The 24,265-nt window shown below is 45.0% G+C and overlaps 1 protein-coding gene across 2 annotated transcripts in view; it reads left to right on the top strand.

Moving 5' to 3' along the window:
• Lama3 (laminin subunit alpha 3) overlaps positions 1 to 24,265 on the top strand; it is a 231,863-nt gene that overhangs the window by 159,845 nt on the left and 47,753 nt on the right. For both annotated transcript variants that reach the window (XM_040757846.1, XM_040757845.1), the window contains 12 exons: positions 4,009 to 4,118; positions 5,670 to 5,750; positions 9,338 to 9,444; positions 10,977 to 11,027; positions 11,725 to 11,876; positions 19,210 to 19,320; positions 19,423 to 19,534; positions 19,717 to 19,884; positions 20,954 to 21,150; positions 22,501 to 22,617; positions 23,246 to 23,400; positions 23,695 to 23,836. In XM_040757846.1, the coding sequence (XP_040613780.1) occupies positions 4,009 to 4,118; positions 5,670 to 5,750; positions 9,338 to 9,444; positions 10,977 to 11,027; positions 11,725 to 11,876; positions 19,210 to 19,320; positions 19,423 to 19,534; positions 19,717 to 19,884; positions 20,954 to 21,150; positions 22,501 to 22,617; positions 23,246 to 23,400; positions 23,695 to 23,836 (1,503 nt within the window). The remainder of the gene's footprint in view (positions 1 to 4,008; positions 4,119 to 5,669; positions 5,751 to 9,337; positions 9,445 to 10,976; positions 11,028 to 11,724; positions 11,877 to 19,209; positions 19,321 to 19,422; positions 19,535 to 19,716; positions 19,885 to 20,953; positions 21,151 to 22,500; positions 22,618 to 23,245; positions 23,401 to 23,694; positions 23,837 to 24,265) is intronic.

The following is a 24,265-nucleotide window of genomic DNA, read 5'->3' on the forward strand; positions in this document are numbered from 1 at the left end:
TTTGTGGGGCAACATGGGTTTCAAGAGGGACTCCTGTGGCTGTCAGAGGAGCAGTAACTATTACAGGGGCCTGAGGGTGGGACTTGGTAGGCAGAACGACAGTACCCTTGACCTGCCTCCACAGCTCCCATAAACCAGGCTGTAATCCCAGGTGCTGGAGGCAGGAAGATCCCAAATTGTCTTGGTCAGTGTTCTACTGCTGTGAAGAGACACCATGGCCACGGCAACTCTTACAAGAGAAAGCATTTAACTGGGGCTGGCTTGCAGTTTCAGAGGCTTAGTCCCTTATCTTCATGGTGGGGAACATGGCGATGTGCAGGCAGGCGAGGGAGCAGCAGCTGACCCTTCTTCATCCTGAGCCGTAAGCAGGCAGAGAGCAACACTGGACCTGGTGTGGCCTTGTGAAACCTCAAAGCCTACCCACAGTGACGCTCCTCCTCCAGCAAGGCCACGCCTCCTCAACAAGGCCACGCCTCCTCAGCAAGGCCACGCCTCCTCCAGCAAGGCCACGCCTCCTAACCCATCTTTAATAGTGCCACTCCCTGATGAGGAAGCATTCAATACATGGGCCTGTTGGGGCCATACTTATTCAAACCGCCAGTTTAAGGCCATCCTGAGACACATGAGAAAAAAAAGTCTTGGAAGGAAGAGAGTTGGGCATAAGTGATAGAAGGAGAAGAAGGAGGATAAAAACAAGAAAAAATAGAGAGAAGGAGGGGATACTGAGAATGGATTATGACTCACACCTAGTCAGTCAAATATGAACACCCCATGGCTACTAAGATAGAGTGGGGCTACAGGAGAGGTGGGTGAGGGCACTGCACCAAGGAGGTGTGGTCTCCCAGCGCCATCTGTACACGGGCCCCAGGCCTGCCAGCTACTTTTTTCTCGTTCTTTGTTTCTCTTTTCCTTGTTTGTTTGTATTTCTGTCTGTCTGTCTTGATGTCTATAGCTTGGATACTAGAAAAGGGTCTTACTTTGGGATGTTGTATCAATAAATTTATTCTCTCAGTAAAATTAGCTTGTTTCTAGGCATGGTAGCCCAAGCCTTTAATCTCAGCCCTTGGGAAGCAGAGGCAGGCAGAGCTCTGTGAGTTGAAGGCCAGCCTGATCTCCATAGCAGCTTCCTAGTTAAGAAGGCTGTACAGTGAGACCCCATCTCAAAAATAAGTTTAGAAAAGTTTGTTAAGTAATTTTCATCCTGAAAGAGCCTTTAAGTTCATTTCTTTATTTTTACTGTGCTTCTTTCTTTTGATCCTTTTGAGTTATTCCCATTTGGTAGCCAGGGCCTCCCCCAGGGAGGCAGGGACCTGTGGAGATTCCCTCTGCTGCCATGGCTTAGTGTGCGGCGTGGCTAACTAGCAGCTGTGGAGTCCCTGGCCTGTACTGAGCCTGTCTCGGGCATCTGCTTCCTCTGCAAGCTGGGGCAGGCCAGTGCAGGAACGTGCAGGAGGGAGGGGCCGCCGATGGAATATTTTGTTGGATTCTAACCTTATAAGTTCAAAAAGAGTAAAAGGCACCAATGGGTCGTCTTCCAACCCATGAGTAAGCCTGAACAAAGGCCTCCGTTTGATACGGCCTGGTGTGTGTGACACAGGTGCTGACCTCATCGACAGTGAATGTTTATCTTATCACAGAACCGCTGCTAGATGCCATCTACGTAATAAAAGCCCCCAGAGAACAAAGGGAATTTTCTCTAGATTCTATATACTGCAGGAAGGATAACGTGTGGGAGTCATACATCATCTTTCAGTCAAAACGTTGCATTCCATTTTCAGTCTCTGTAGTTCTGTCTTTGCTTGTCTGTAAGGCCACTGTGGCTCCTCGAGGCAGAGCACTCATCAGGAAACCTAGACATTGCTGTGGTCCTGAGACCCCTGGTGGGCTCAGAGCCACCAGACACAACTCTTCTTCTCAAGAACATGCTTTACACATGTTTACACCCATGCGACCACGCATGTGTGCACACCTACACCCACGCTATCACACATGTGTGCACACCTACACCCATGCTATCACACATGTGTGCACACCTATACCCATGCTATCACACATGTGTGCACACCTACACCCATGCTACCACACATATGTGCACATCTACACCCATGCTATCACACGTGTGCACACCTACACCCACCCTACCACACATATGTGCACACCTACACCCACCCTACCACACATGTGTGCACACCTACACCCACCCTACCACACATGTGTGCACACCTACACCCACCCTACCACACATGTGAACACAGCCACCTTATTACTCATCTGGACACAGCCACCCTACTATACATGTGGACACAACCTCCATACCATGCATGTGGACACACCCATACCCACCCTACCATAGGTGTGTACATACCCAAACCCACCCTACCCATCCACATATAGGGGCAACAACCATGAGGCAGAGAGAGCTAACTGAACATGGCATGGGCTATTCAAACCCTTAAGTCCACCCCAAGTAACACACCTCCTTCAACAAGGCCACACCTCCTAATCCTTCCCAAACATGTCCACCAACTGGGGACCATGTATTCAAATACATGGACCTATGGGGGCATCTCATTCAAACCACCATGCTACCTATGTTTTATGTAAGTTTAGTTCCTTAATGATTCATAAAGGATGGATTTGTTTCATTGGGACTCTTATCTATTGGAGACAAGCCTTGTATTTTATTTTTCCTAATGTAGCTTCAGGATTTATTTACATCTTCACATTCATTATCAAACACCATGGTGACATATAGAAGTTAAAAAAAAAAACGTATGAGCACTTCTCAGAGCATAACCTCATTCCAGGTCATTTCTTTAACACAAGGAATCTCTTAGTTGCCAAATGTCTGTAGCACAGGGAACTTCCTTCAGTGTGTGTGTGTGTGTGTGTGTGTGTGTGTGTGTGTGTGTATCTGTGTTTGTGTGTATGTGTCTGTGTGTGTCTATGTCTGTGTGTGTCTGTATCTGTGTGTGTGTGTCTATGTCTGTGTGTGTATCTGTATCTGTATGTGTGTGTCTATGTCTGTGTGTGTATCTGTATCTGTATGTGTGTGTCTATGTCTGTGTGTGTCTGTGTCTGTGTGTGTCTGTATCTGTGTGTGTGTGTCTATGTCTGTGTGTGTCTGTGTCTGTGTGTGTGTGTATCTGTGTGTGTGTGTATGTGTCTGTGTGTGTCTATGTCTGTGTGTGTGTATCTGTGTGTGTGTGTCTATGTCTGTGTGTGTCTGTGTCTGTGTGTGTGTGTATCTGTGTGTGTGTGTATGTGTCTGTGTGTGTCTATGTCTGTGTGTGTGTGTATCTGTGTGTGTGTGTCTATGTCTGTGTGTGTCTATGTCTGTGTGTGTCTGTATCTGTGTGTGTGTGTCTATGTCTGTGTGTGTCTGTATCTGTGTGTGTGTGTATGTGTCTGTGTGTGTCTATGTCTGTGTGTGTCTGTATCTGTATGTGTGTGTCTATGTCTGTGTGTGTCTGTGTCTGTGTGTGTGTTTGTAGCTGGAGGAAAACATTAGTGTCCTTCCTAAGTACCCCCCACTTCTTTTTTCTTTCTTTTTTTTGTTTGTTTGTTTTTGAGGCAGGGTCTCTCACTGGTCTGGAGCTTGCCAAATGGGTTAGTTAGTAAGCCACAGAGATCTTCCCATCGCCATCCCCCCAACCCTGGGATTACAAGAATGCCTCACCAGCTTGTAAAACATGGCTTAGCAAACTCGGGTCCTTGTGCATGCAAGGCAAGTAATTTACACAGGCTGAGCTATCATTCCCCCTTGCAGTACTTTTGTGTGGCACCAACAGCAACTAGATAGGATCCAATATGTCATGCAGCCAGAGGACTTACGTTATGATGGTGAGGTTAGGCGAGAGATGGAGTTCAGTTCTGCCGAGCTCACTGAGGTACGTGAAGCTCCAGGTTTGATCACCAGCACTGGAAAAGACGCACACCCTGATAACGACCATCGCAGTGATCCATGCAGCAGACAGCTGACTCGTTGTCCCGCTCATCTGTCCCCAGAACTGTCAGCATAACACAGCTGGGAAGCACTGTGAGCTCTGCAAGGAAGGCCACTATGGGAACGCCGTCCGTGGATCCTGTAGGGTGTGTCCCTGCCCTCACACCAACAGGTACGGCAGATGCTGACAGGTGACAGTCCTAACCTGGCAGCTGTACAGAACTGAGAGTGGGTGTGGAGACAGCTACGACTGTGTCACTTAAGGACCCTATGACACTTGACCTTGAAGACTGTAGCCAAGCGTCTGGGTTTACTCCTTGTGATGGAAGCCTTGGGGGAGTCCTGAGCCCTTAAGTGACACAGCCGTAGCTGTCATTCAGGCCCAGCTGATAGATGGCATGTAGAACAGTCTCCATTTCTTCTCCTGTTCTTTGGGTCTGACACATTGTTGCATTCTTGTTCACCGTGAGGTGTTCACCATGGACTCCAAGGAAAGGGTGATGTAACGGCTAACTAAGTAAAATAGTAGTGGGCTTGAGAATCTAGAAACTGTACCTACACGACACAGGCTCAGAAGTAAGGGCAGAATGCAGAGCCGATGATAGCCCAGGGTCAGATGATCCCCCTGTCTCAAACGCCTGCCTTGCTGATGGAAGTTTCTGTCCTGCCTGCCCGTCTACACTGCCTTGCTTTCCTATCCGTGCGTTTGATTCCCATTCAGCCTGCCCTGTCCTGCAGCGTTATTTGTGCAGCGATCTATCACTCCATGCCTGCCCAGACTTGCACAGACAGAGACGGGCAGAAGAAGAAAACGGCAAGATTGCCATCAGTGCGCTCAGGAGATTTTCGTCTGGGGTTAAAGCCTATAGCTATCAGCAAATCCAGCTCCCAGCACATGGGGCTGGAATGCACATAGACCTCCAGGATTACCATTACAGCTGCTCTGTACTCTTCCTCCATCAGTAGAAACACCCCCGGGGAGACTGCATCTGGTCCCTTAGGAGGGATGTTCTACATCCATCCCGCCCAACAAGGGATGTTTCCCGAGCATAGCTTCTCCTGCGAGACCATCCAGAGGGGATGATTGTCAGTCAGAGTAAGGCTCCAAATACGGACACTTTGCCAGTCCACATGGCTTCTTTGTTTGGGAGCAAAAAAAAATAATGTCTCAAATATGTCAGTTTAGAGCTAAAAGAACAGGAATTGAAATTTCAGGACTTGATTAGAAAACAAGGTAATGTTACCAGCAAGGGTACACATAAGTGCCCGAGGGGCTGGGGGAGACTTGTACTTCTCTCTGGGCCTTCAAAGGCCTGGCCTGTCTGCCAGGAGCAGGCTCTGGGAAGAAGAAACTGAAATAAACAAGGGGACAAGATTTTGAAGAGAATCTAGGCTTGCTTGTCTCTTTCCTGCCTGGGCTTGCAGCCCTCCCTTGTTATTCCTGGGGAAATGTTGTCATCATCTCTTCCAGACTGAGTTACTGCGTCTGTCTCCAGGGAAAGAATGCATTTATCTAAGCCAGAAACAAAAAGCATGTCTGCATTCACCCCCTTGTTCAGTGTCAGCTAAAGCTAAACTTGCTCCCCACACAACTTTCTTCACTCAAAATCTTCCTCACAGTGGGTTTCCATTTTTGCTTTGTGGAAGCTGGTCTTTGTGACAGGAAAGCGATGAGCCCATGGGGTTCTGTTTAAACCGAGCCTTTTTCCTGTCTTCCTCTAAGTTTCGCCACTGGCTGTACCGTGGATGGAGGAACTGTGAGGTGTGCCTGCAAACCTGGATACACGGGAGCACAGTGTGAGAGGTAGGTTTCTCCCTGCCCCGTGTGCCCTCGGCCCTCGACCCTCCTTTCCCAAAATCCGCAGGCAGGGTGTGTGGGACAGGCGGTGTGGGGCTGGTATCCCACTGAGGGCTGGAACGGTCTTGGGTAAAATACAAGACTTGTCCCTCAGCAAAAAATAACATCCTCTCTCTCTTGCTCATCTTTAGAAATCTGGGGGATGAGGTGCACACGCCACATAAGCACATGTACACACAGACTTGTGTTCTCCCACACAAGCATGCACACAGACTTGTTTTCTCCCACACAAGCACACAGACACACAGACTCATGTTCTCACACACACATAAACACACACACAGACTCGTGTTCTCACACACAAGCATGTACACAGACTCGTGTTCACCCACACACACACATAGAGACTCCTGTTCTCCCACACATGCACACACACATAGATCTATGTTCTCCCACACAAACACACATGTTCACAGACTCATGTTCTCGCACACAAACACACACACACACAGACTCGTGTTCTCACACACACACACATAGACTTGTGTTCTCACACACAAACACACACACACAGACTCGTGTTCTCACACACAAACACACATGTTCACAGACTTGTGTTCTCACACACAAACACACATGTTCACAGACTCATGTTCTCACATACAAACACACACACAGACTCATGTTCTCACACACACACACAGACTCATGTTCTCACACACATACACACACACAGACTCGTGTTCTCACATACACACACGTGCACACAGACTCGTGTTCTCACACACAAACACACACACACAGACTCATGTTCTCACACACACACAGACTTGTGTTCTCACCCACATGCACGCACACACACAGACTGTTGTTCTCCCACACATGCACACACATACACACAGACTCGTATATTTTGAGCACTCAGGAAAGCCTGTTCATTTCCCAATCCCTGGTGCCTATCATGACACTGCTCATATTCGTTGTGTTTAGCAGTGTTCATGAAGCAAAAATACAATAACAATAAGGGTTGTTGGAGGGAAAATATCCTAGAGATGTATTTCAGGTATTCATGGGTAGATTGTCTTCAGTAGCTTCTAGTGCTGTGTAGGTTGAATAAGGCAAAAGTTGACCCATGTTCTAATAACCTAACATTTCACCTCTCAATTATCCAAGGGCCATGTTGTATGAAAAGCACAAAGTATTTGGTTCCCCTCCAGATCTATACTAGTGTGAAGTGTAGATGCCAGGGTGTACATGGGACACTAGTCACAAAAACCAGTGGGGAGGAGTTGGATTGTATGTGAAGGGCCAACCAACCAGCCTCGGACAGCAAGGGATGGCAGAGTCAGCTATGTGGAGATGGGAAGGATGTGTAGGCCAGAGAAGGAGGGCTGGGAAAGTATTCCAGGTTTTGTGACTTTAAAGTTTGGAGTGCACATCTGGGAGAGGCTTTTCCTGATTTTAGCCTCCGTGTGGTTCTGTACAAACAGCAGAGTCAAAGACAGCAACAGACTTGATGAGGTGTCTGTTTACTTAGCAACTGATTTGAAGAGACATTTTTTAATTAACAATGCTTCTTTCAGCATATGCTTCTCTTGGTGCCTCAAAACAAGTCATTGTTTCTTAATTAAAAACATCTTTTCACAAGTGCCAGGCTGATGGCACACATAGGTGTCATTCATGCCACTGTTTGTTAAGTCTGGAACGACAAATAAGAAAGTCAAGGGTGAGAAGTAGGAATATACTATATAGGGGCATCTAGTTGAACTTGGGATGGGTGGTCTGCCTACAGTGGGTGCGGAAAGGCTTCTGACTCCTCCCATGCTCCCCTCTGTCTCCCTCAGCCACACAGAGTCATGGGCAGATCTGTTCTCTGCTTTTAATTTCTGTACTAATGTCATCTGGGAAAGCAAGAAGCATGTGCTTAGCTATGAAAGGAAAGTAAGAGAGGCAATTATTTCTTGTAGACATAATGTATACTTTGTAAGAATAGGGAATAACTAAATGCCCCAGTTCTTTGTATAACCTTATAAAGGGTATGTTGTACTTTTGGTCTTTTCTCCAGAAACTTTACATATAGGTGAGAAATGAGAATGAAGTACTTTAGAGCATAGATCTCCTGCTATAGATGAGCATGGCTCTAGTCAGTATGTAACGGCTCAGTCCTATCATTTTACCTCCCTGCTTAGTAGGTTTGGATAAGCCACCTCAGCCTTATTACTAGGGAAGAGTATGTAAGTGTCTGCCTTCCTGCTTATTTCTGAAATGTAGTAATTACCAATGATACTGATTATAAAATGAATGTTGAACCCCACCTTATAATCATGGGTACATTTTAGTGAGTGACTATGTGAAGGCTGATGAATCCTTTACTAACATCATTTATATCCATTGAGCAAGGTGGGTGTTATTAGTCTTTCATTGATCCGTCCATCCACCCACTCATCCATCCATCCATCCATCCATCCATCCATCCATCCATCCATCCATCCCATAACCTACTTGGTTCCTAGTATGTGTCAGCAGCAGCATTATGGGTCCTAGAGATATAGCAATGAGCAAACCCTCAATGTCTTTATGAAACTTAACATTTTCCTGAGAATATCTGATGGACAACAGGAACTCAAAGGTCTATGACAGCCCAAGACTGTCATAGCATAAATGGTACAAGCAGGTCCAGACAGCTGTTTCTGACCCAGTATCTATATTCCCTGCAGACATCACCAGGGTAGCTTTGAGAACATATGCTGAAAATGGCTGGAGTATTATTATTAGTAGTAGTAATAGTAGTATTATATAGATTTAAACTTTGAAGAAATGGTTACCATATTTCCTCAAGTCTATCATCTCTATTATATTAACATACCATATATCAATTTACTGAAAATTCAGGCTTTATGTGGGAGATGGAACTGAAAATTCAGGCTTCCTCATATGGGGAAATGTTGATAAATAAAAATATTTCAATTGACTCCCTAATATTAGAAATTTAACATGTTTTATTTTTCTTACTTACTGAATTTAAGCTTCAAGGAATACGACCTTTAAACTCTGAGGCTTGGGCGTGGCTTCTTACTATGTTACCTAGACTAACAGTGGCTCCTGGCCAGAGGAAGCTCTCTGACTCCTGTCAGTAACGTCACTTTCTTATATGCCCCACTGCTGTGACTAGTGTAAATATAGGTTCATGGCCTTGAAATCTCATGGCAGGGAATACAGAACTCCCTCCATGTAAAGCTTTGAAACTCCTGGATTTATTTCACAGTGTCTACGTGACGTCTTCAGGAGCATAACTCAATAAAATCCAGCCCACTCTGACTTCTGTGTTGATCAAACCATTTATTCCTCTGCCACTCAGCTACTGAGCATTCAGTAGCAGGGGCAGACGGCAGATGAAGGAGCAATCCCTATTTGTCTCTTACCCTTAGTAACCTTGTTTATGGGACAAAGTAAACATGCCCTTTGAGAAGTGTTAATTCTTGCCAGCCAGGATCACCTTTCCTATTACCCAGCTATGGTATCTCAAATAGGAAAATATGGTGGATAAATGACAGTTATTTGGGTGTTTCTTAGCCTTTCCATGTTCTGTGCAGGTGTGCACCAGGCTATTTTGGGAATCCTCAGAAATTTGGAGGTAGCTGCCAACCATGCAATTGTAACAGTAATGGCCAGTTAGGCACTTGTGACCCCCTAACTGGAGGTAAGTTCAATGCACATCCCCGCTGACCTCAATCTTAAAGCTTCTGTGAGACAACAGTCTAACATGCATAGCATAGAACTCTAGCTCACAATTTCCTTCCCTTGACAGTCCTGAGAATGCTTGGGTAATAGTTGTGGCTTTGAGGAACAATTACTTCAATTAGTTGTTTTTTTTTTTTAAGTAAATTGTTTTAAACCCCAATGAGTTGTAGATCAGAAAACCTTAGACGCACTTTGGTGGTTTTACTAGATATTCCTGGACACTGTTGTTGTTTTGAGCAACTTTATTTTAAAGTTATGTGCATGTGTCTGTCTGAGAGTGTTATACGTGAGTGTCAGTGTCAGTGGGAGCTGGGACTCCTGGAGTTACAGTTAGGACACCTGATGTGGGTGCTGGGATTTGAACTTGGGTCCTTGACAAAAGTAGCTTTTCACCACTGAGCGCTCTCTCTACCCCCACTCTATAGTTACTTTTACACCAGCTCTCTCTCTCTCTCTCTCTCTCTCTCTCTCTCTCTCTCTCTCTCTCTCTCTCTCTCTCTCTCTCTCTTTCTGTCAACATGAAGAAATTAAAGTGTTCTTTCTTTCTTATCAATACAAGTTCTGGAATGTGTTCAAGTCAGAGGTGTAGATATAATATACTGTGTGAAAGATAATTTGTCACAGTTTTTATTGATTCGTTCAGAAAAACTTGGAACAAAAAGAAGAATATTCTCTTCTTCCACAGAAAATGCTGAAAAGCTGTGTTAGTAAGGTGTCAACTTAGGTGAACTCTGTCATCTTATAGTTGCGGGCAAGTTGAAAAGCTAAACCTGGAATGTGCAGATTCATCCCATCAAACATCAAAATAAGACATAACAAATGGGCTAACACCAGTTTTTAGATTGGGGCAGTCACTCAGAAGTTCAAGTCTGGCCTGGGCAGCTTAGAGAGACAAGGGACTGGAGATGTCTCAGTGGTTAAGAGTGCTTGCTGCTCTTCCAATGGATTTGGGTTCAGTTACAACCTTGCATATCAGAAAGCTCAGTTGTAACTCTAGCTTTAGGGGATCCAGTGCCTTCTTCTGGCATTTACAGGTATCTGCATCAATGAGGCCTGGTGTGCGTACGTGCACACAGACAGACAGACAGACAGACAGACAGACAGACACACACACACACACACACACACACACACACATACAATAAAAACAAATCCTAAAAAAGAGAAGTAGCTAGCGTGACAAGAGAACTGAAGATGTTGCCGAGTGGTAGACTGTTTGTCTGGCATATGTGAGATCCCCAGTTGAAGAAGGAAGATATGCCGTTCCTGAGAAACGCCCTTCTTAGAAAAGAAATAGTCATATGTGGTGAAGGAAGCCACCAAGGAAGTTCATGCTCGTGGCAATGGCATGGTGAAAGTGGAAAGGGGGGACAGTGATGCTTTTGTGACAGGGTGACTAAAACCCTCCAGAATGGGCTCTTCTGAAACCAAGTTAGAGGGCAGATGAAGAACAAGTTAAATACAAATGTCTTTTTTTCCTCCCGATTTTAGACTGTGTAAGCCAAGAACCCAGAGATAGCAGTCCTGCAGAAGAATGCGATGGTGAGAAAAGAAAGTCCCTCCCTGCCCTTTCCAAGCTGTGTCTCATTTAAGACGCGTGAGTGCCGTGCTGGGACAAGCACTTTATAGTCAGGAAAACCAAAGTAAGAGAACAGGGAAGGACAATGTTGGCTCAAATCCTGCCCCTGTCAACTCTTAGCTGTCTACCACCTACAGGCCGCCTCACGTCTCCAAGTCTCAGCTCACAGATAGAGTGGACACAGAATGCCTACCTCATACAACTTCTGGGGACTTCTCTTCAGATGTCACATTACTTATCATAGTGTCTAATCATCTGTGTGTAGTGGCACATGTCTGTCATCTCATCTCTTGAGATGGTGAGGCATGAGGATCACTGATTTGAGGTAGCTTGGGATACTTAATGAAACCCATTCTCAAAAGCAGTCAACAAAAATAGTCATTAGCGGACACCCCATGACCACATGGTAATCACTATTATTTCCCCCCACACACAAAATAAGCAACGAGCTGCTAAGAGTCACGACTTCTAGCAAAAGTGCTCTCGCACATCCAGTTCTTTCTTCTTCGGAGTGCACATCCCTCCCTGAGTTGTCTAGGGCTGTGACTTCTACCTGTGATAATCTGTGTTTGAGGGGACAGGCTACATAGGCCTAGTGCTCTCTGTGTCTTTTCTGGGCTCTAGCCTACAGCATATTCAACTTTCACTGTGGTCCTGCAGACTGTGACAGCTGTGTGATGACCCTCTTGAAAGACTTGGCCACCATGGGTGAGGAACTCCGCCTCATGAAGTCAAAGCTGCAGGGCCTGAGTGTGAGCGCTGGTGTTCTAGAACAGATCCGGCACATGGAGACGCAGGCCAAGGACCTGAGGGTAAGCCTTTGGTGGGGACCCAGACCGGCTGCTTAGTGAGTGTGGCTGTGCCTTGCTCTCTATTGGGGAATCAGTTCTCTATGGAAAACCAAGCCTGCAGAGTCTCACATCCCTAATACAACATGGTCCCATGCTTTCTTACGACCTAGCCCTCTGACTTGTAAACTTTCCATCATCTCTAGCTTACTTATAATGATAATCAAGTATAAATTCCATCCAAAAAACCATTCTGCTTCATAGTTTAAGGAATAATGAGAAAAAAATCACTACAAGTTCAGTATACATTTTTTTTCTAAAATCTTTGGACCAGTGGAATCCATGGACATAGAACCATGGAAGCAGAGAGCTGTCTGTAGATTGTATATAAATGGCTGCTTCTTGAGTGGAAGTCGGGGTACAGGTGACTCCAGGTGACTCCACTTACAGCTCAAGGGGTTTTTATCCCCATGATACAAAAGAAGAGTCCATTTTCAGCAGTGAGAGGTACTCACCAACACACAGGTCTGACTCTGGTGAATGCGAATTCATTACTCACGGAACACTCCTAACTTTACCTTTCTCTTAAAGTGCTCAGCTCCACAGCTTACATTCAGAAGACCCGAACATGGGCTTCCTCAAAGCTAATATAAGTCCTCTCTTAGAATGGTTGCTAGAATTTTCTAGAGAAGTTATGTGAGCCTAGGTGGTCCTTGGATGGTTCTTTTAACAATCAGTGTTTTGAATTTGTACAATAGGTAGTAGAGTCATTTGCTCATTTATTCTTCACGAGTAAGAGTTGGTTGTGGGCCTCTTTCAGATAATGGGTTGCTTTCACCTAAATGACCAAATGTACTCACTCCAAATATTTCACAAGTCCTTTCCTGCTCCCTTAAGATCTCTGAAGTCTACAATGTACCCCTTTGCCATTCCCAGTGTTGGTATTTTTCACCTTATCTCTTTTTCTTGATTATCAACTTTGTTAATTTTTTCCTACTTCATTGATTTTTCTGTTTTCAATTTTTCTGATTTTTACTTTTTATCATTCAATGCATTGATATTTATTATTATTAATTTTGATATTTTAGTAATTATTTATTAATTTCTTACAGTATATTTTGATCACATTCATTCTCTTAACTTCTCTCAGGTCATCCCCCCTTGCTATGTCCCATAACTTCACATCCTTTTTTGTTAAAAAAACAGCCAACCAGTTTATTTCAATATGTGTTACTTCTGAATGTGGGGCCACCACTCATGGTAAACCTACTAGGAGCCACATCCTCAAATAAAATAGACTCTCCCTAATCCAGAAGTCATTGACTGTCAATATTTCCTCAGATGTGGGTGGAGCTCATGAATCATTTGCTACTCCATGCTAGAATATTGACTGGCTTAATCTTGTACAGGTCTTGTGCAGATGGCCACCGCTGTGAGGTCATGACCTAAAGAATGTTCAGTTTTATCCTCCCTGACTCTGGTCCAGACTTGGGGGAGTGGATACAGGGGGAGTGGAGGGATACAGGCATCCCATTTGTGTTGAGCACTCAGCTGATACTTATTCTCTGTACTGTGACCAGTTCTGAGTTTCTGTGTTAACCACCAAACACCGCAAAAGAAACTTCTCTGTTGAGCGGGGAACTGTACTAATCTTTGCTTTGAGAGATTCAAATTTTGCTCAGGATATGGAGAAATCACGGGTAGTGACCAGGAAGCTTCCTTCTTGCTGAGTGACTCTCATAGTACTGGAAGGTTTTCTGCAGTATACTGTGGAGAAAAAAGTCATCAACAGTCCTAGCCAGCTCTGAACCTTGAAAACTACAATAATGACCACCATGGCAAGATGTCCATGGGTGCAATAGTGGCACGAACATCATGGGGGTGACCAACTAAGGAAGCATATAGCTGGTATAATAAACCAGATTGGGGACTTCAAGGGTGCTACTACTGTTAGGCCTCAAGGGTGCTACTATTATTCTGCTAAATGGGCATAGTATCAAACTTAACTGATTTCTGCTCTTACCCACATATTTCATTTCTTCTTTCTACAGTCTGTGGAATGATTTGCTATTCATTTTCTAGTTTCTTATGATCAAAGTTTGCTTTACTGACTTAAAATTTTCTTGTTACTAACATCAGCATTCAATGTTGTAAAGAAATGCTTCTCTTAAATACTACCTTTGTTGTGCCCCCCCAGACTTCACAGTATTATGTTTTCTTGTTCATTCAATTCAAAACCTTCTTCTGTTTTCTGGTGATGTGTGAATTACCCATGGGTAATGTAGTATTATATTATTTAATCCTAGATCTGGGATTTTTTTCTGATGACTTTCTAGTGTTGATTTATAATTTGATCCTTTTGTGGTCAGAGGCAAACCATTTAAGATTTCAATGCCTTTGAACATATTGAGGTTTGCTCCAAAGCTGGGATATAGTTCTTCTGGGTCGGTGCTCTCACTCTTCTTGGAAATAAGGAGATTATGAGGAGATTATGAGATGTGATGGGGCCACAGGGCCTGAGTCGAGCTCTCTCTGAAACTGTCTGATACTCCTCGTTGGCAAAAGGAGAAAAGAGGCAGGCCATGGGAGTCCTAGTCTTCTGACCAGCATCCACACAAGCCCAGAAACCTGGATCCATGCTGGACAATGGCATTCTCAACATCATCACAGTGAAGCCTGGATTCATGCTGGATAATAACATCCCCAACATCATCATAGTGAATCCTGGATCTGTGCAGGACTGCAACATGCCCAACATCATCACCGTGAAGCCTGGATCTATGCTGGACAATGACATCCTCGACATCATCACCGTGAAGCCTGGATCTGTGCTAGAAAATGATATCCCCAACATCATAGTGTGTGTGTCTTGAACTGTCAATGTGTGGCCTGGCCTTAGACTCAGGACAGGGCTTCATGGTGGGGGCTGTGACAGCTATTGTCACTAGAGATGATTGAGGGAATGTGGAGGGAGGAGAAACCCCCAATGATTGATTGTGTCTGCAAATGTTCAACAGGCACATTAACCAGAAATGCAACTCAAAAGAGATGAGGGTACTTGAAAGAAATGAAAATAATAGGACAACCTGAAAATTTCTTAAAAGAATAGCATCCATTAGAAGAAATGAGATGGAGAAAATCTCACCTGAAATCAAGTAAGAAGTAGAGATGAAAAGACCCAAGTGAAAATCATGGAAACGAAAAAAACATGCTTATTGAGGTATGAGAATTGATGAGGTAAACCCAAGACTAGACACAGTGAAAGAGGCTTTGGGTGAAGTTTAAGGGATGCTTTTGGGATGAGAACTGATTCCAGTGGCTCCATCTCAAAGAATTTTCCAAAAATGGTTCCTTTTCATTCCCTAAGGAATTCAACTCTGTGGTTTATAGGTTTAATATAGAGAAGCAAGCACAGCCCTTTCTGTTGGGAGACAGAAGGAAGCTCTGTGAGTCAGTTGCTCTGATTATTTGGTGTCTCTGCATGGATGTTGTATGCCAGGCTCTTTGATCTTAGGGTCTCACTCACGTCTTACAAGATCTCTTGGAGAAAAAGTGTTTTCATTTACCCAACACGTAGAAGCCAAGCAAGAACAAAGCGTGTTCACACAGTTGGAATTCAAATCAAGACCAAAGTCTAAAGATCACACCTTGCTCTCCACCTTCTCTCATGGTCCCATTCCCTCATGCTTTTTATTTTAATTTTAAATAGTTTGTTTTACATGTCAATCCCAGTACCCTCTCCCTCCCCTCCTCCCGCACCCCCCACCATCGCCCCCATCCTCCCACCCTATTGCCAATTCCTTCCACATAGGGGATATCTAGAGTCTATCAATTCATTCAGGGTAGGGTCCAGGCACTCCCCTAAGAGTCCAGGCAGAGAGAGCATCCCTCTTTGTGTTATGGAAACACGATGTCTGTTTGTATTCGAGGGATAAACACTGATCCACTGCTCAGGACCCCATAGGTAGCCCAGGCCTCCTCACTGACTCTCACATTCAGGGGGTCTGGATCAGTCCCATGCTGGTCTCCCAGCTGTGGGTCTGGGGTCCAAGAGCTCTCCCCTGTTCGGATCAGCTGCCTCTGCTGTTTTTGCCAGCCCATTCTTTGCCAATTTGCTCATCGCTCCTCTCTCTGTTGCTGGGTTCCTTGGGTTCAGTTCAGTGTTTAACTTCCATCAGTCACTGGATGAAGGCTCCCAGATGGTTGTAGACATCAAGTATATTATCAGGAATGGGCATTCGGGGTGGTCTCTACACTATTGCTTAGCTTGCCAATTGGTGTCATCCCTTTAGATCACTAGAGGTCACAATGGTGCCTGATCTGTCTTCTAACCTATGATTCCCTCTTCCCCCTACCCTATCCCCCCCCAGTCAACCTTCCTGTTCCTCCATGACCTACTCTCTCTTCCTCTTCTCCCCCTCTCTATTTCCAAGCTCCCCCTTCCCCCCACCTCTCGAGGTGTTCCACATGTGTTCAGAGGATTTTGCCTCATTTCTCTTCTCTTGGGTACCATGCATATCTTTTATGTTCTTTCCTGTTTCCCAGACTCTCTGTCAGTGGAAGTGCAGACTGGCACTCTCCTGATCCATGTCTAAAATCCATATATGAGTGAATACATACCATGTTTGTCTTTTTGTGACTGGGTTACCTCACTCAGGATGGTTTCTTCCAGTGCTATCCATTTACCTGCGAATTTCAAGATTCCATTGTTTTTTTCTGCTGAGTAATACTCCATTGTGTAAATGTACCACATTTTCTCTATCTACTGTTCAGTTGAGGGGCATCTAGGTTGCTTCCAGGTTCTGGCTATTACAAATAATGCTGCTATGAACATAGTGGAGCAGATGCCCTTGTTGTATGAATTTGCCTCTTTTGGATATATGCCTAAGAGTGGAATTGCTGGGTCTTGTGGTAGATTGATTCCCATCTTCCTGAGGAATCTCCATACTGATTTCCAAAGTGGCTGTACAAGTTGGCACTCCCACCAGCAGTGGAGGAGTGTTCCCCTCTCTCCACATCCTCTCCAGCATAAATTGTCTTCGGTGTTTTTGATTTTAGCCATTCTGACAGGAGTAAGATGGTATCTCAAAGTTGTTTTGATTTGTATTTCCCTGATGGCTAAGGATGTTGAACACTTTCTTAAGTATCTCTTGGCCATTTTAGCCTCCTCTATTAAGAATTCTCTGTTTAGTTCTGTACCCCACCTTTTAATTGGATCCTTTGGTGTTTTGGAGACTTGCTTCTTGAGTTCTTTGTATATTTTGGAGATTTGCCCTCTGTCAGATGTGGGGTCAGTGAATATCTTTTCCCATTCTGTGGACTGCCTTTCTGCCTTGTTGACAGTGTCCTTTGCCTTACAGAAGCTTTTTAGTTTCATGAGGTCCCATTTGTTAGTTGTCGATCTCAGTGTCTGTGCCACTGGTGTTATGTTCAGGAAGTGGTCTCCTGTACCAACTCATTGAAGAGTATCTCCCACTTTCTCTTCTAAAAGTTTCAGTGTGGCTGGATTTATGTTGAGATCTTTGATCCATTTGGACTTAAGTTTTGTACAAGGCGATAAACATGGATTTATCTGCAGTCTTCTGCATACCAGTACCCAGTTATGCCAGCACCATTTGTTGAAGATGCTTTCTTTCCTCCATTGTATAGTTTTAGCTTCTTTGTCAAAAATCAAGTGTTCATAGGTGTGTGGGTTAAAATCAGGGTTTTCAATTCGGTTCCATTGGTCAACCTGCCTATTTTTGTGCCAATACTCATGCTTTCTTTGTTCACACCTTCTCTCAGGGCTGCTCAGTGACCCATGCTGTGTTCACACCTTCTCTCAGGGCTGCTCAGTGACGCTCCCATGCTGTGTTCACACCTTCTCTCAGGGCTGCTCAGTGAAGCTCCTATGCTGTGTCCACACCTTCTCTCAGGGCTGCTCAGTGAAGCTCCTATGCTGTGTCCACACCTTCTCTCAGGGCTGCTCAGTGACACTCCTGTGCTGTGTCCACACCTTCTCTCAGGGCTGCTCAGTGAAGCTCCTATGCTGTGTCCACACCTTCTCTCACAGCTGCTCAGTGACACTCCTATGCTGTGTTCACACCTTCTCTCAGGGCTGCTCAGTGACGCTCCCATGCTGTGTTCACACCTTCTCTCAGGGCTGCTCAGTGACGCTCCCATGCTGTGTTCACACCTTCTCTCAGGGCTCAATGCTCCCACGATTTGCTCACCCCCTTCATTCATGGCCATTCAGTGATGCTTGGCTTTCCCTCTATAAAGTTACAATGATCTGTCTTACTGCTCTGTCACACAAACTCTGAGAGCTCAATAAAAGTGAACTAACGTTTGTGGGTGCTCATGAGTACGTACATATACCCAGTAGTTTAGTATATCCTCCCTGTAGTGTCTGGCTCACCTACTCCACTGCAGACCTGGGGTTTGGTTTACTCCGCATTGTCTCTGACATACAAATAAGGCAACAGAATCAATTTTTTTCACCTCTCATTCAAGGCATTACATCCCTACTCTAAAAATTAAAAATAATCCCTATTCTAAATATGTGTGGCAATGTCTCCTTTAAAGTAATGAGGCAATCCAGCAATTAATAATAATAATAATGAATAGGAATCTGGATTGTGACACAATGCAATTAGCCATCAGCTGTGCTGCCTCGGACACATCATCCAATGTCGTAAAAAATCCCAGCTTCTTGTTTGCCTTTGAGGGCATCCAACTATCCTCACTCAGAATTCCCCTGCAGTGAATCAAATATAGGATTCCTTCAGTGCAAATAACTATATTGCTGTTTTTTTGTATCAGGATAACTGGAGTTTTTTTTTAAGATTATACTTTATAATCTGGAAATTAATACCCTTGATACGTAGTATTATTTTCTTTTATAAGGAAAGTAAAAAAAAAAAACTCTTGTCTTTTGGATTTGCTGTGGTTTGGGCCCTTAATACACCTCCCCCAATGCCCAGGCTCTGAAGGTCTATTCCAAATGTAAGAGATTGCGGTAGAGTTTTTAGGATTGGGTGCATGCTCTCAAGGGGGCTTTGTCAGACCCCAGCTCCCCCCTCCCTAAGTTTCATTCCCTTGCTTTGAGCTAAAAGAAGCGTTTTGTTTGTCAGTTGATTATCTCTTATTTATAATAATTTATCAAATCGATTGTGGTGGTGGAAAAAGGGCCAGCACATTTGCTCTAATTCTCAGCCATGTCACAATTGGCATCAGAAAGTAGATTCATTTTGTAAGTTATTTTAAAGGGCCTCATGCCCCTCGTCAAATAAAGGCAGTGCTGAGCTTGTTGAAGGGAACATAGTGGTCTGGGCAGTGTCTGCCCCCAAGCAGACTCTAGCATTGTGTTTGCTTTCAGAGCCAGCTACTTGGCCTCCGTTCTGCCATCTCAAGTCACGGGTCCAAAGTGGACGGCCTGGAGAAAGAACTGAGCCATCTGGGCCGTGAATTCGAAACTTTGCAAGAAAAGGTGATGTACTGAGTTCATTGCCTGGACCTTCTCCTCCTTTGGGGATAGCCTCAGTTTCTCTTTCACTCTAATCCACTGACCATGAGTATATTTTTCACGTAGGCACAAGTCAATTCCAGAAAAGCGCAAACATTATATAGCAACGTTGATCAGACAATTCAACGCGCCAAGGAATTGGACACGAAGGTTAAAAACGTCATCCAGAATGTGCACAGTAAGAAAAGTTACCTGGCCCAAGTAAAGCTTATTGCATAACCTTTGCTGTATACTGAATAGGGAGTTTATTTTTGATAGCCCAGCATTATGACAGATCCCACAGTGGTACTTAAAGATGGATGGGACCTTCCATAAAGCTTCTAGAACCCCCTGTTCAGTAAACTACTTGATGTTTTCCAGTTCTCCTGAAGCGGATCACTAGGCCAGGCAGCGAAGGAATGGACGTGGCGGTGGGCGACTGGTCCAGGGAGCTGGCAGAAGCCCAGCGCATGATGCGGGAGCTCCGGGGCCGAGACTTCAGAAAGCATCTCAGAGAAGCAGAGGCCGAGAAAGCAGAAGCCCAGCGTTGTAAGGCAGCCCCAGTTCCTGTGCCCACCCTAATCGACTCAAAACACTATATTCTAAGTGCAGTCTTGAGCTCTGGGCTGTGGGAGGAAGGAAGGTCTCGTCTCAGCAGTAGGAATGGGGTGCCCCTTCAGCCCTGGAGTCTTTTCTCCAAGTTTTCAAGAGGCCTCTTCCCCCATGCCACACACACTTTTTCTCTTTAAGGCAAAGTCTCACTCATTAGCCCATGCTGGCCGAAACCCCTGGTCATCCTCTAGCTCTGGCCCTCCAGCTTCAGGCCTCCAGGGGCTGGTACTGCAGCCAGGAGCCACCGAGAGTGGCTCCCTCATCTGCACACACCTCCTTGGGGGACACTTCCTCTTTTCTCACAGATACCATTCCCGCCCTCCTTTTGTAGATAGTGTCGTACTCTGCAGTCTGAAATGGCTTTGAATGTACAATCCTGCTATCTCAGCCTCGAAAGCGGTGGCGTTACTGGCACGAGCCACCAAGTTTAGCTTCATTAAACCATTTAAAAAGAGTTATTACTTCACCACTGCTGAATTTTTAAAGCACGACTTAGCTTTGCCACTGTTGCTATAAAACAAAGTCCCAAACCAAATATCTGAGTGATTGGCTAGTTACATGTAAATGTTGTAAGTAGAGAAAATGCATCACTGGGTCGAATGGCTATTTATTCTCTGTTAGAATGATGTATCTAGGGCACGTGTGCAGATTGTAGTTGACACGTAGCGTTTGTGCTAATCAGCATCACTATTTGATTTTAGCAGTGACAGAATCGAGGCTCACGTCCTGCATCTGAGGCCGTTTATCCTCGAGTCTGACTTCTCATCAGCACCATGAGAAGGACAGCCACTGTACTCATGCCGGTCATGGCAGCCACACAGGGCAGTGCGCGAATGCACACGACAGGGTCTATATGTGGTCTTAGTCTTCCTGTTCCCTCCAAGGCTGTGGTAACATCCGTCGTGGAGTGAGCAGGAAGCTGGCTCTCTTCTTGTAGCTTTGGCACCTCGCTCCAGTAAACTCATCTCTCAGGTAAAAAAAAAAAATCATGAATTATGTGTTGCAGTGCTGAACCGGGTCAGGACCTGGCTGGAAAGCCACCAGGTGGAGAACAACGGACTGCTAAAAACTATTCGGGATTCATTAAACGATTATGAAGCCAAACTTCAGGACCTGCGGGCTGTCCTCCAGGAGGCAGCTGCCCAGGCAAAGCAGGCCACTGGCCTCAACCATGAGAATGAGGAGGTTCTAGGAGCCGTGCAGGTGAGCCACAGGCAGAAACCTGTGCTTTCATTAATGTTGGGCTGAAGGGAGCAGGGGGCTGGCAGGCACCTGTCTGGTTTTGCTCCTCAGACCCTGATCACACAGGAGTGAGGCAATAAATGTAAGAGTAGTCTTTTCACTTCCCTGCCACTAGAAGATTCCGAAACCATGGACAGAGCCTCACAAACTGCCGCAGCCTGCCCACGGCTGGAAGGTGTCAGAGGAATCATGTTCCTGACTGGATGAGAAATTTATCACGTCATATCCAGTGTCTTTTCAGTAACATTCTTGCTAGGTATTATGATAATCACCAACACAGGCATCTGAAATAATTACCTACCTGTGTATAGGAAAGAGGCAGAGCATATATAGGCCACTTGACATTATAATGACAGATTTTGGAGATTAAGGTTTTGACATACACACACATACACGTACATACAAGAGACAGACACTCATACACATACACACACACACACACAAGATAGAGACAGATACATTTGCATACAAACACACAGTCACTCCTACACAGTTACACACATGATAGATGATAGATAGATAGATAGATAGATAGATAGATAGATAGATAGATAGATAGATAGATAGATAGCAGGCAGAGACTTTCTTCTTTTTGGCAGTATTTGGAATCAGACCCAAGGCCCCATGTTAGGCAATTGTTTTAACATCAAGCCCACACCTCCAGCCCTATAGCTTATGTTTTTGATGGTGATTATTCTACACCAAAACAACAGCACATGGAGGGTTGGCACATGGTGAATGAGTAATGTGGATCGGCACCCAGAGAGGAGGAAGCTGATAAACACTAACCAGTATCACTGTAAACACTAACCAGTATCACCATAGTAGGTGACGCGCTTAGCTAAGTGCGGTCCTGGATAGCAGTGTCTCTGTTTGCATTTCTGGTTGTGCCAGGGAAGAGGGCAGGCTCCAGCAGTGTGGGTCCCAGCCTCTAAGCCTTCTGGCCTGGCACATTCTTGCCCTGTGCCATCCCTCATCCAGGTACCCGCTACGTGCTCACTGGGACTGGTGTGCAGAGGCGATTGGCCCTGGTTCGTTTATTTAGTTAAAATGTTATGTTCTGTCCTCCCACCTCACCGGTAGAACTGCCCAGTGTGTGAGGTTTCTTCAGCCATGGGAGCAGACGACACCATGACAACACAGCAACATGCAATGGGGATCCAGGCCCCGTCACTTGAAGCAGGCTAGGCTGCTGTCAGCTTCAAGAAAACATTTGACCCCAACTTATTTGCTGTTGTCCCATAAATATGTCTGTGCTTTCTGCTAATGTGTTATGGAGTGTGTGCACACGGGCTCTTTTATTCTCTCCAGAGACAAATGAAGGAAATGAATTCCCTGAAGAACGACTTTGCCAAGTACCTGGCCACGGCAGACGCTTCCTTGCTGCAGACCAACAATCTACTGCAGCAGATGGACAAAAGCCAGAAGGTAGTGAAGGACACTGGTCCTCTAGAAAACCCAAGCTAGTCAAATGCCGTTGACAGGAGATGATGAAATAGACAAACCTGTTGACTTTTAATTTGAATATTTCCCTTTTAGCCAGAACTGCGTGCCCCCAAATAGTAACAGCAACTCTCTGCTGGGACAGGGGCATGAATGCTGGAGTTGCCTTAAATCTATCAATGTGAAGATCACTTTTGTGATAACAAAAAACTAACCATCGTGATGCTATTTTAAAAATATCAAACATGCCATTCTTGATGGAAGACATCAAAGACTTGATAAAAGCCTGGCAGACTTTTTAGGGGCCTTATGGGCATTTTGAAAGAAATTTTCCCATGTCTGTTTCTGTATCATAAGAGGCCCTTCCATTTAGCATAGCATCTCCTTAATGAAACGTTATAAAGACGGTGCCCATCAGAAAGAAGATATTCAAGATGGTATCAAACTTGGATTACAGCCACTGCCACTGTCTGAACTAAGGATAAGCCAATATGATAAAAATGACTTAGAAAATATAAATTCTCATTAGAAGCATCATTTATGAGGGAGATTGAGGAAATGGCATACATGTTCATTGCTTTAATTTATATTGTTTGCTTATTTGGAAAAATAGGAATATGAAAGCTTAGCTGCAGCTTTAAATGGAGCAAGACAGGAACTAGGCAACAAGGCACAAGAACTCTCCAGATCTGCCAGCAAAACATCCCTGGTGGTGGAGGCCGAGAAGCATGCTCAGTCTTTACAGGAGCTGGCAAAGCAGCTGGAAGAGTGAGTGGCTGGCTGCAGAGGTCCAAATGTCATGGGTTGGTTGAGCATTAAGCAAGGTCTTCACTGGGCTGGCTAGGACTCAGCAGCAGGGGGGAGGGAAGGATCAAGGCCAAAGCCCCATCTAGAACCCAGGGACCAAGTCAAAATCAGACTTGCAATGAGATCGGTCCCTCGGTTGTGTCCTGGGGCCAGAATGGCAAGTGCACAGCTATTTTGTGCAGTCGTTGGGAGGATGGCAGCCCCAGGCAGAGAAAGGATGCTGGTAGCCTGACCCCACCCTGTATCATCTTCCAGGATAAAGAGAAACACCAGTGGGGATGAGCTGGTGCGTTGTGCTGTGGATGCTGCCACCGCCTATGAGAACATCCTCAATGCCATCAAAGCAGCAGAGGATGCAGCCAACAAGGCCACCAGCGCTTCGGAGTCTGCCCTCCAGGTGGGTACCAGGAGCAGCACTGGCTTGCTGGACAGGCTCTGGAGGCAGCTCATTTGCTTACTCTCCCGTGCATGGAGCAATATTAAAAAATAATGTTTACTCAAAGTGAGGGCTTGCTATATGTAACAGACTTGAGCTTGTTCTTGGCATGTATCTCTGCATTTGCTGACTATTTGGCATCAGGGGTGTGATTTAAAATGTATTTGTACAGTCAGATAGAAAACATACTAATGTTAATAGGTGTTCTATGCTTTAATTAATAAGTGATATTTACTAAAAGAAAGATTTTTGGAATTAACTGGCTTGCCTTTTTGGTGACTTGGTCTTAAATATGTTCTTGTCTGAAGAGGCCTACAGGATCTTTGATGCACTGTATAATATCCCCATTTCCAAGATATAAAGGATAGAACACTAAATATTAGAGTTGGG

The sequence above is a fragment of the Mesocricetus auratus genome, unplaced genomic scaffold, assembly GCF_017639785.1.
Source record: "Mesocricetus auratus isolate SY011 unplaced genomic scaffold, BCM_Maur_2.0 Super-Scaffold_100015, whole genome shotgun sequence".
In the NCBI taxonomy this organism is placed as follows: domain Eukaryota; kingdom Metazoa; phylum Chordata; class Mammalia; order Rodentia; family Cricetidae; genus Mesocricetus; species Mesocricetus auratus.